General features: G+C 32.3%; 1 protein-coding gene across 1 annotated transcript; it reads right to left on the bottom strand.

Annotated features, from left to right (window-relative positions):
• Positions 1-9,861: 9,861 nt before the first annotated feature.
• On the bottom strand, positions 9,862-12,067 carry LOC125193141. The gene is made up of 4 exons (XM_048090884.1): positions 11,671-12,067; positions 10,631-11,132; positions 10,410-10,521; positions 9,862-10,319 (listed from the first exon to the last, which is right to left on the bottom strand). Exons 2-4 carry the CDS (start codon positions 11,085-11,087, stop codon positions 10,253-10,255), a joined length of 636 nt encoding a protein of 211 aa, XP_047946841.1. The 5' UTR covers positions 11,088-11,132; positions 11,671-12,067; the 3' UTR covers positions 9,862-10,252.
• Positions 12,068-13,220: the final 1,153 nt, after the last annotated feature.

Here is a 13,220-nt window from a genome sequence, read left to right as displayed (position 1 = left end):
ATTATCTATTGTGCAAGATGATGCCATCGGCTAAGTAGTACCCCATATGATGCGGGCGTTCGTTGGCTGTAAACTCGATAACCGGACCGTTGCCATTGCATTGCTCGGTGAAGAGACTCGACGTGTTCAGCACGTTGATGTCGTTGTTTGACCACGCCACGCCAAAGTGAGCAAGCCAGATCCAAAGACGGTGGTCAACGATGGCTTCAAGGATCATCGTCGGGTGGGTACCCTTATACCCACTAGTGAATTGGCCTCTCCACGCTACCGAAGAATTCTTTCACTCCCAGTGCAAACAATCAATGCTCCCTAACATTCCAGGACAATCGTGCACCCTATCGTGCATCTGGACCAGGAAATGGCAATCTTCGGCATTCGGCTTGCGCAAATTTGTAGCGCCGAAGGCGTCAACTACGCCCTTACAAAATTTTTCCAGACACTCCCAGACAGTTGTATCCCCGACGTGAAGATACTCGTCGAATATGTCCGCCGTAGTGCCGTAGGCCAACTGACGATCGTGCACTTCGTAGACAGGGATAGACCGATTTTGCGGGTCGCATCTTGTCGCTGCTGGAAGTACTCATCACGCGCCTCCATCGTCTCAACAATGTTGAGAAACAGTTCTCGCAACATCCTAAACCGTTGGCAAAAAACTATCGGTCCCACCATGGTTCATCGGCAAAGTAGTCTTCGAACAGACGTTGATGAGCTAGGCCATGCTCTCAATGGACGGATGTCCGGCGGCGGATGGGCCTCGGGACCTGCTCTTCAGCCTGCACTTGCTCCTGTATTGCACGAACACCTCCGAGATCTGGTCTACGGGAAACATGTTGAAAAAGTAAGTGAAAAAGAGATGTTTGATTGAGAGATGTTGTGTGAGAATTGTGTGAAATGAGTACGAAATTTAGGTATATATAGAGAGAGAAAATAAAAATAAAAAATAAATAAAAAAACGTGCCGCTGGTCCTCGTCCGTGCCCCTGCAATGGACGGATGAGGGATCGGGCGACGCGTCGGGCGCCAGATTGAGACGAACGAATTCGTCCGCCCGATCAGTCTTTCGCCTACAACGGGCGGACGATCCCACAACGATTGTGGATGCTTTAAAACTCACAAAGTTTGACCAATATTTTGTATTTTTTTATGAACTTTAAAGCTATTTACAAAAATAATGAACTTGGGCTTGTAGTTAATTTCCCACGAAAACTTTTTTTTCCCTGCTAATTGGAAATTCACTGGAAAGAATAAGTTCATGATTCTTTAAACTAAATTTGAAGTCATAAGAAATACTCCCCCGTTCCAATTAAGTTGAGTCAAAACTTCCGAGTACGAAAATTAAGAAGATATGTTGAAAAGTAGGAGAGATGAAAATAAAATACAAAAGATAAAGTGAATGTAAAATAGGTGATGAAATAAAATAATTAAGAGAGATGTGATGTATTATTTTTTTATCGAAAAGGAAAATGACTCAATTTAATTGGAACAATTCAAAAAAGAATATAACTAACTTAGTTGGGATGTAGGGAATATCAAATTAGGTCAAAATTTGTGATTTTAGAAACCTATATTAACTTCACTAAATTTTATTTTCAGAATATTTGATATGACACTAAATATTACTCCTCGGCAAGTAATTAAATTAAATGAATTAATATGAGAACTTGGATCTGGAATCTTATAGTAAAATAAAATATGGAGTACAAAATATTTGATTACGTTTGACTTAACATGAAAATTAGTCAAACATGAAAATTAAAAATGAAATGAATACCGTTTCAAATAAGAATTTTTTGTGTGTGAGAAATAATAAATGATTAATTCTAAATAAGGTATTGGTCCCAAAATCACAGACATGGCCTTATTTGATGGAGTATTTCGCATGAAACAAAATTTGATCGAAAATCATAATAACCCTATTTCTTATAGCGAATTTCTCATTAATTTAAAAAAATAGATTTCGTGGGATATTCACTATAAATATTACTAAATTCATGAGTTTTGCAACTAACTTTAAAGTTTATGAAAATTTTAGCCAAAATTTATAATTTTAAAACTAATATAAGTTTTTTCAAAAAAATTCCACGCAAGTGGCAGTGACTTTGTTTTTTTGTTTTTATAAAATGAGTTCGTTGTAAATATTGTAATATGAACATTTTAATATGAACAATATATAACCTGACATAAAATGACATAAAATGACCTAAAATGACATCTGTATTTTTTAAATCTGGATTTTATAATATGACTTAAAACAAACTAAACATGACCTAAAACAAACTAACAATGTCTTACAATGATCTAAAACAAGCTAACAATGACGAGTTCAGCGGTTCGGCAATAAAATTAGTTCGACGTTGATTATAACCCATTATAAGTGTATTTCCAATGCATTCAAGATCACAATTATGGGTATATTTCCAATTCATTTATGGTTATATAGTAATATTTTAAGAGCAATTTAAAAGAAAAACTATTCTGGGAATCAAGAATTAAGATCAATCATCACAAAGATCACAACAATATCTTAAAGAGCAATTCAAAAGTACTATAATTACTCATTTTGGGAATCAAGAAATAAGATCACAATTATGAGTGTATAAATAAGACATGCAATGGGAAAGAGGATACTCAAAACACACTGCACCTAATCAAAAGAACAAGAAAAATGGCAACGTTCAACAAATCATTTGGCCTCATCCTCTTGCTCGTTTTAGCCTCAGGTAAACTACTTTGCTAGTACTATAAATTACATCAGTTTAGTAGGGCAATTGACCACTAATATCACAAAATTTGGACGAATTCCAATTTTCGTATGAACTTCAATTAAACTTGATTAAAAGTCATGAACCCTATAATAGTTTGATATTTGCAAAACAAGACAGTTAATTATTTTAAGACCAAGTTTAAAGATCATTGAAAACTTTGAAATTCAACCAGTTTGTTATATTAGCGACCAATTACGGCTAATTTACATGGTACTAATAATTAAATTTGTATAAAATGATGCAGTTGCTGAATTTGGAATGGCAACAAAAAGATGCACTCTTGGAAATGGTGCATGTGGTGGTGAACGAATTTGCGGTGACAGTTGCTGTGATGCTAAGTGCAAGACCAAACATGGCTTAAGCAATACTCAGGGTTATTGCAATAGGATTGATTCACAAAATTTATGTTTCTGCGAATTTGATTGTATAATATCATAATTTAATTAATAGTGATTTATTAACAATAAATGATATTTATAAAAATATTTAATTAATTGTGATATTAATATAATACTATACTTTAAATATTATGCAATTTTATTTTACTTATTACAATAATTGTATAATATCATTATTTAATCAAATTATCATTTTAATTAAACTAAATTATTATATTCTCCCTCCGTCTCATTTTACCAGCCTTGGTTTATAATTTCCGTCCTCCAAAAATAAAAACTCAAAAGATTTCATAAATTTTAATACAAATTTAATAAAATAGGAGAAATGTTTTACTCCAAAAAAAAGTGATCAAAGTATTATTATCGAAAATGACATATCTCACAAAAGAAAAAATTTGACAAATATAAAAGCATGACTAATTTTATAGAACGGAGTAAAATGGCGAAAGAAGAATATTGTATATGGGGAGGAAGGATTATTTTTGGTCGGAATGTGGTAAGGTATGAGGTATCAAATACTCAAGTTTATTAGAACAACTTAACATGTGATATAATAGTAAAGAAAATGTAAACAAATACAACAAATAATTATTTGAAATCGCACAAGAAGTTTAATTTTATCAGTTACCATTTATTAGTGGTCATATAATAATATCTTCGGAGCAATTTAAAAGAACAACTATTTTGAAAATCAAGAAAAAGATCACAACTATGGGTGTATTTCCAATTCATCTATGGTGTTATGGTAATATCGTAAGAGCAATTTAAAAGAATAACTATTTTGGAGATCAAGAAATAAGATCACAAATCACAATTATGACTATATCTTAATTAAGAGCAATTTAAAAAATTTGGGAATCAAGAAAGATCACAATTATAAGTGTATTTCAAATTTATTCAATATCACAATTATGGGTGTATTTCCAATTTAGTTGTGGTCATATAGTAATATTTTAAGAGCCGATTTTAAAGAACGCCTATTCTGGGAATCAAGAATTAAGATCAATCACAATTATGGGTTTACTAAGAGCAATTTAAAAATTTGGGAATCAGAAAGATCACAATTAGTATATATAAGTGTATATTTCCAATTTATTCATGGTCATACAGCAATATCTTAAAGAATAATTACTCATTTTGGGAATCAAGAAATAAGGTGTATAAATTGGACATGCAATGGAAAAAAGGATACTCAAAACACACTAGTCACTACAGCTAATCAAAAGAAGAAGAAAAATGGCAACGATCAACAAATTATTTGGTCTTATCCTCTTGCTCGCTTTAGCCTCAGGTAAACTGTTTTGCTATAAATTACATTACATTATTCTAGGGCAATTAGTCACTAATATCACAAAATTTGGACGAATTTCAATTTTTGTATAAACTTAAAACTTGATTCAAAGGGCTGATAATTCGGTCATCGGTTAGTTGGTTAACCTATGATCGAACCGAACACCTCGGTTTTTGGTTAACCGAGAACCGCCCCATTCGCCCAATTTCAGTTATCGGTCATATTCGATCGGTTAACCGAATAGTCAATTAAAGAACCGAATTATGCAAGACTGTAAATAGTCAATTAAATCAGCCAACACATTCCTCTCAGTATGCAAGTTAGATGGCATAGGGGATATTGCGTAACATAAATTAATGATAGTAAAACATTAAATGAAATCACATAGCACATCCGGTTCGGTTAACTGGAACCGAACCGACACTATTCGGTTAGGAACCAAACCGAACCGAGTCCAATTCGGTTTCGGTTCCGGTGCTTCTACGTCAGTTACATTTGGTCTCGATTAACCGAGTTTTCGGTTCGGTTAGAATCGAACCGACCGAATTAGTTGATTGTAAAAATCATGGTTTGAGATTTGCAACACTAGATGCCTACGTGGCTTGCTGGATAACATGGTTCATTATTTTTACCATCAAATTTAAAACTCATGGAAAAATTTGAAATTGAAATTTAATGTATTAAATATATTTGTAATAAAATGATGCAGCAGTTGAATTTGGAATGGCAAAAAGATGCATTCTTGGAATTGGTAGTGAATGTGGTGAACGTGTATGTTGTGAGGGAGGAATTTGTGGTGACAGTTGCTGTGACTCTAAGTGCAAGATCGAACATGGCTCAGCCACCACTAAGGGTTATTGCAATAGGATTGTTTCACATAATTTATGTTTCTGTGAAATTGATTGTTGATCACTTAACTTAAATGTAACTCGTCTTTCATTTCAAATATAAATTCAATCAATAAATTACATTATTTTTGTTTGTGATACAGTATAACTGAATTTGATTGTGGTTTATTATTTCCGAAATTCTTTATTATAATATTAAATATTACAATGGTTATAAGGAAATAATTATTTTTTCAAATTAAAAACTTAATTTCTTACCAACTTCGAAAATAAAACCGAAGTACTATTAATTAAAACATGAAACACGACATGATTTGAATACCCGAAAAAAGGTATTTCAAATATAATTATAAAAATATTTAGAATTAACTATTAATGATATTTATATAATACGATATGTATAATATTATGCAATTTCACTGACGTAATTGACAATAATTGTATAATATTTTTACTTAATCAAAATATCATTTTAATTAAACTAAATTATTATAGAATATATAAATTAATTTCTCATCAGTTATATACTCCTATTATTTTTCTTCGTTGTTTTAAGGAGTGCTAATTATATATAAAGTATAATTAATTACTTTAGGAGAGATAAATTAAATAAATGAAAAAGAACAAAAATAAAGGAAAAATAGAGAGAAAAAGAGTATACGGTACATTGCAATGAAGATTTCTACTTTATACACCTGCCTCATTTTTTTCTCCCGTATAATTCTTTTTGGTCTAATTTTTTTGTGAATGCAATTGTAGTTTTTTGTTATTAATTTGAGTTGGGTATATACGAGTAAATATATCTTATAAAAGAAATATACGTGTGCAATGGGAGTTTTTTGTCGGTCACATCTTGTGGCAAACGTATATACTATATATATAGGTGGTCAGTCAAATATTTAATTATTTGTATGGTTTAGAGTTTATCTAAACTATTTAGGTAGGTCCATGACGGCTAATGGATTAGGTGTGACTTCACGAGAAAAATGAAAATGGCGATTTAATTACTACTACTAGCTAGTTTAAGTGGTTTAGTATATGTATATATATACTTTCCCAATCTTCTAAAAATAGAAACTATAGAGATATCATAAACTTTAATACAAAATTCATAAAATAAGAGAGAAATTAAAAAAAAATGATCAAGTATTAATAGTCCAGAATGACATAGGACTAAGGAGCATTTCATAATAGAGAAAATTAGCCAAAATAAAAGTATGACTAATTTTATGGAATTGAGCAAAATGACAAGGATTTTTTTGTCCGAATGTGGTAAGTACGTACTCCATCAAATAGCTAATTACTAAGTAAAATAATTAGCTAAATACAACTTAGCATGTGATATATAGTAAAGAAAATGTAAATAAATACAAAAATTAATTATTTGAAATCGCACAAGAAGTTTAATTTTATTTGTAATAAAGAGTATGATTATGTGCAAATGATTTACACAAATTAATTATTTGAAATTGCACAAGAAGTTTAATTTTATTTGTAATAAAGAGTATGATTATATTCAAATCCACTCCTTATTGCTGAATTGTAGAACTAGACCAAATTAGAATTTTTAGATCTAGTTTTTCATAGATAAGATGCGCAAATGTATAAATTATTTTCGCCTTCATCTCGAGCCTATTTTACTTCAGCCTAGGGCAAATAAGTCATACTCATAACATATTAGGAGGGTTTAACTACATTCCAGAATATTACTTCATTCCAATATTGATTATTACTTCATTCCAGTACATACAGAAGATTTCTCCGTCGGGTACCGTTCTGTCTCTCTGCAATGTCTATCACTGCCGCCATAGTGCTAACAATAAATGGAATAATAGCCTAATTGAATGGTGTAATAAGCACATGAAATGATGTAATAAACTATTTGAATGAAGTGTGTGTTGAAGCATTTGAAATCCTGATGAAATGAAGTAAAAATTATGTCTAATGAATTAATAACGTTTCTGAATGATGTAATAAATCTACTGGAATAAATTATTTGTTTTAAAGTGAATAAGTTCAATGAATTCGAATGAAGCATGTGTTGAATCATTTAAAACCTACTGGAAGTAAGTAAAAACATACTATAGTTTCAAGGTATTAATTACCGGAATGAAGTAATAAACCTGCTAGAATGAAGTAAAATGAGTTTGTAATGAAAACCGAAATAATTTACACATCAGCAAAATCTCATAAAAAAACTAGATCTAATGACTCTAATTTAGTCTCTAGTTCGGTCTTTAAAGTTAGTTCAACATTGATCACAACTCGCAAGGATTATATATAATTATACGAGCTATGCTATCAAGAAGTGATAAAATCGCACAAGAATTTCAATTTTATTTGAAAAATCGTGAATTTCTAATATTTATATTACTCTATAATAATAATCACATATAAATCATCCTACTTCAAAAATGGAAATATTTTGTAATTTATTATTTCTAGTACTCCCTATATTAGGATACGCCACAAGTCCACAACAAGTAGTCAAGCATAAGGATTAATATTAGCTCTAAAAAATATTAAAATAATTTTCTTTTGCAATGAACCATAGAAATAAATAAAGGATGAAAACGACATTTATCAAATATTGATAGAAATGTAATCTCAGCCTTATCACAATAAATATTTCGATTTCAATACATCACTGTCATCACCACAACACCCCAAATATCCAATCTATACCATTCTTGGAATATTACTATTACAACAACCAAGCCAAATTGTCTCAAGAAAGTTCGAACAAAAAGCAATCACTACAACAAATTTTTATTTAAAAAACTTCTCTTTAGAAAAATCTCTCTTAGGTCTTCTGGTGGTGATGTGCGTAGGATTACGGTGGGTTTTTCAGTGGCCGGAGCTCGACTTCTTCAACGCAGTTGCAAGCTCCCGGTGGCTTGATGTGTCGGTCGACGACGTTTTATGGGCTGTGGTTTATGTGTTTGAGTCGTTAGGTTTGGCTACTATGCTTTGTTATTTCTTCTTATTTTGTGGTTGTACTTTGTGAATACTTATGTGTGAATTAATATATTTCTTAATAGTATAGTTATTGGATTTAATTTGGGTTTTTAGTTCAGAATTTAAGACGAAGTTATATTTTCGGTATATACTTTAATTTCCCAACAAAAAGCTCAAACAGAAAGATTGGGTGAGCAAAATTTATTTCCGGTGAGACTATATAATTCATATTTCATGTTTGAAATGGGAAAGAATAAAGTTTCTATAATTTGTTTTGATGATAAGGGTTTTGGTGAATCAGTGTTATGATCTATATTTTGTGCTTGAAATGTTGAAAGAATAATTTTTCTATAATTTGTTTTGATGAATCAGTGAAAATGGATGCTTGGCTGGTTCTTTCATTCTAAAGCTTGTTGGCTTGACTTTTCCTCTTTTTGTGTTAGGTTTTAATTTGTTATGATCTTTTGTTTAATTGGGTGTTGTTAATTGTTATTGCAAACTTGCAATGGTGTTTGTCTCTATAATATGATGATTAACAATAGGTACAAAAGGTATTAGTGTTGTCGGGCTCTATATGGGTAGTTACAGTAAGCCCATTAGAGATTAGTTTATTTTATAAAGCCCATTATATATTAATTTATTATAGGAGTATTATATTCTTGATTCGTGTCCTATTTGATTATGCGTCAAGAATCTACCTTATTCCTCAGCTCTTTTGGCATATACTCATCAAGTCAAGGGCTGTTTATAACTTTATGTAATGTTTAGTATAGGGAATCAACAATAATTTCAACTTTTTAATAAAAAATTAAATAATGATACAATATTTTTTACTAGTACAATACAGACATTTTGTTCTCACATAGTATTAGACATGTTTGAAAGATGTGATGATTTTCGGAAATGAATTGTATTTTTTGAAGTTCTGGCCAGTTTTACAACTTTTATTAAAGTTCATGCCATTTTTGTATTATCTAAAGTTAGAGCCATTTTTATCTTTGAATGCATGCCAATTTTGTTATATATTTTGTGATTTCATGCTATTTTTACAATGACTCGAAGATTTAGACCATGAATTACAGTTAATCACAAAATTACTTTGTTAAATATAGCTGGCTCCGTTGAGACGAGTAGAGAAATAATACTATATTTCCATATCAATAAACTTGTATGAGTGCATTACTAAATTTATTTGGATTAGAAACTAATTGGCTGCACATGAATTTAAAAGTGGTACGGTAGTTCGAAAAATATAAGAATATAGTAGTATTTTTTAAAATGTGTTCTTTTGTCTATGTCAAAATATCTCACTTTCTTTTATGAGTTAGTCTCATTTTACATGTCCTATTTTCATATAGGAAATAATAAAGTTTTTTAATTGTGTAAATACCGTGTCATTGCCTATCAATTTTATTTCTCTATCACAGAACACCTGTACCCATTTTATTTTAGGAATTAATAAAGTTTTTTTTAATTGTGTAACTAGTGTGTCATTGCCAATCAATTTTATTTCTCTTTCACAAAACACATTATAATATTTTTTAATATTCGTTTTAAAAAATATACTCTTGCAGTGAAACAATTGAGTAGTATTATCGGTGATGAATATAATGAACACAGAGTGGATTAACAAGATAAACACGATTTTAGAACAAAAGACGACTCTAGCATCATCAAGGCGACACCGAAAGGGAGGCAATTCGCCTTCCTCCGTGGTTCCAACGCCATCAAGACGATGCGAAAAGAGATGCAACTCGTCTATATCTACGATCACAACAACATCAAGACGGCACCAAGGCACCCGACTAACTCACATTCAAGTTCCACTATACAAACGCACTTCTCATCACTCAATTAGAGAGCTAATAGCGTAAAACACGCTTCAAAGCGAAAGGGTGAAGATGTCCTATATACTAAAAAAAACGGTTTAATAGAACTTAGCTATGCACGCTCGTGTCTCACACTCTCTCCAAGAGGCAAGAGCGTCTCGACCTTAATGTACAGATTTCTCCGCATCACCTCTTGCTATGTCTGGACCAAGAACCGGTTGCATAATAACACTGCAAGAAAATCGCGTAGGTATGCTTAGTTACCTCAAAAGTATGGAAAAAACTGAGTCATGCTTAGATAAATCGAGGAAAATGACATACTCGGGAGATCCATTGCTGGTTAAAGGTACACCTGCACTTGAACTCGACTGCAACGAGCCATGAGTAGCAACGGTTGAATTACTCGAATGAGCCACACCAGAAGAGTGGCAACCTATAAATAAACACAACATGGTTCACATTTGAGAACATTCACAACAAGTGCATAGACGAAGGCCTAAGAAATAATGAGCAATCACGCTCTTTTTAACGAGACAAACTACCTTGAAGAACGACGACAGCAAAAAAGATGAAGGTGAAAAGCAGAGCCATCAAGCTTCCACTGGATGATGCTGATGAAGACGACAACGCCTTTGCTGCTCTCATCTTCTTCAAGACCTTCATCCTCTCGATCTTGGCACGTTTAATCATGGCTAGCTCGGATAACTCTCTGATGAGCTTCTGGTCGGCTGCATCTAACGAAAGCCCTCTTGGAGGGCGCGGAGGCTTTGAGGACTTCTTCTTGCCCGATGACCTCCCCTTCTCCCGTTTACCATTCTTCCCCGTCTGCGGTGAAATCTCATCAACCGCTTTCGGATTCTCGTCCACACTCACAGAAATCGAAACCACATTCCCTAGATTCTCATCTGCAAGAGAAGAAGCTCCTCCTTCTGTACTCGTATCGATGAATCTATCTATATCAATCACAATTTCCCTCTCTTTTGCTGAGATAAAATCCATTTTTTAGCTTCTTTTTCCCTTTCTCCAAAGCTAGGCTTCCATGAACTGTGAAATTAGGTAGAAATTCATCAAGATTTTGAACTAACTAAACTAAGAAATGCAGTCTACTTTTATAAAGCCATAAACAAATTCTAGCTAGAGACAGCCACATAAACTAAGCTAAATAAAAAGAACAAAAATGATTAGTAAGACAAAAGCATTATTAGTCTACGATGAAATAAACAGTAGCTTACAACAATGAATTAAGGGCAAAGAATACGACATTTCATAAAAATTCCACAAATAATTGCTCAGAAAAGAACAAAATGGAACTAGATTTTTAATTATTGATGTGAAGAAGAGAAAAATTAGCAGTCAACCATGTCCATTAATCGGCAAATTCATCGAACTAATCGAAATGGGATTAACTATTAAGACAATCAGATTCAAGAATCAAGAAAAAAACAACATTTGAACTAAACAAAGATGGAAAGAAATTGGATTCAGTAATCAAGATTTGAAATGCAGCTAAATTACAGCAACACAAGAAAATCACTGAGAGAGAGAGAGAAAGAGCACTTGAGCTTTCAAGAACAAAGAGTACCTTTTTGCGAAAAAGCAAATTCAAGAAGTCCCTGATCCAAATAATACAAGATTGTCACATGTAACTTGAAATAATTGAAATCTCAAATCTTGGGGGCTTTCAAGATCCAATTTTTCTCACTCCCTTTCTCTGGAAATGCCAGCAAATATTTCAAGACTCGATTTTTAGCCTCCTCTCTCTCAGTTTCACTTCACCCCTTTTGAGCTGCTTGAATTTCCCAGCGACTTTGACCGCAGAAGTAGAAAATTCAAGACGGCTAAAGCCAGATTTTAATACTCTCTCGCAAAAACAAGCATGAATTATTGTTGTTGGTGAGTGTACAGATGAGTTGAGAGCACATTGTGTGTATACATATAAAAATGATAAACAAATATATACACGAATGATTCATCAAGGTCTGAAAGCGACATCCCATCTGAACAGAAAGTGGGATTCTGTGTCTTTCGTTAGAAGTTCAGTTTTTTAGAAACGAAACGACGTGATTTGGCACCGACACATTGTTATTAGCAAAGTCCACTAATCTTGGCGGTCTGAATCTCATCATTCTTCGTATTACTTTTTTTTTTATTTAATATGGAGTATTATTTTATTACGTTAATAATATGTGAATGTAATGTTATTGTCCATGTACACATAACACATCTGGTTTGTGAAAATATGCGTAGCACGTTATTTTAATTTTAGTTTTTGCGACATTTGGGTAACGTGTATTAATTTTTTCATATAGTATGAGTAGGATGTTTGATGGAATAGTTATCTACTACTAGTATATAATAGTAAGAGATTAAGAGATTTTACTTTATTTTTTTATGCGTCATATATAGATAATATTTTAATTTAATGTCAGTTTGGTTGGGGTTGTTTCTAAAATTATTTGGAGCTGTTTCCACGAATCACTGATCAGCTGCGTGAGATCGTAAAAGCAATATTATCCGATAAATAATAGAAAGTAAATAGAAATTAGGATTCGTATGAACAAGTGGCCCAAAACAAGCTAGAAGTGGTATTATTTATGTGATTTCTTTGTATGTCGCTTTCTTGTTTTGTCTTGCACTAGCTTTTTGTTAAAAATCCAAAATAAACCAATTTACTTGCTTTTTAGTTAGATACATAGTTTTAGCAAGCATCCCTTCTTCGTGAATACCTTTTGTACTACATTACAGTTCAAGAACCGTCGGTTGTGGTTCGGAACCGGCGGTTCATGATTCAGAAATTCCTTGAACCTGAATCAGCCCGACAAGGTATTCAGCGGTTCCAGTTCCGGTTCAAAAAAACCACTGGTTCAGGCGGCAGTTCAAAATTGCCAGTTTTGGGCCGAAACCTACGGTTCCGGTCCGGTTCGACGGTTCATTTTTTTTCTTTTTAGTTTTTATTTATCTACAAAAGGCGCATAAATAAAATTCAAACAATAAGGATGATAGTTGCAATTTATTGATATAAATTTCAATGAGACTACAAGTTACAATTATAAGTTATAACGATTGCAATTTACGAAAGACTTGAAGTCCTGAAGTATTAAATAATAAATTAAAACATACTTGTAAATTTTA

The sequence above is a fragment of the Salvia hispanica genome, chromosome 6, assembly GCF_023119035.1.
Source record: "Salvia hispanica cultivar TCC Black 2014 chromosome 6, UniMelb_Shisp_WGS_1.0, whole genome shotgun sequence".
In the NCBI taxonomy this organism is placed as follows: Eukaryota; Viridiplantae; Streptophyta; class Magnoliopsida; order Lamiales; family Lamiaceae; genus Salvia; species Salvia hispanica.
The sequence above is the reverse complement of the archived record's forward strand: the minus strand, read 5'-3'. Positions and strand labels throughout refer to the sequence as shown.

Bases quoted from the DNA above. Each gene is read 5' to 3' on its own strand.
- LOC125193141 (XM_048090884.1), bottom strand. From the start codon at position 11,087: ATGGATTTTATCTCAGCAAAAGAGAGGGAAATTGTGATTGATATAGAT. The intron at 10,522-10,630 runs GTAGTTTGTCTC...GTTTATTTATAG, and splicing joins TGCTGTCGTCGTTCTTCAAG to GTTGCCACTCTTCTGGTGTG. The intron at 10,320-10,409 runs GTATGTCATTTT...ATTTTCTTGCAG, and splicing joins ACCAGCAATGGATCTCCCGA to TGTTATTATGCAACCGGTTC.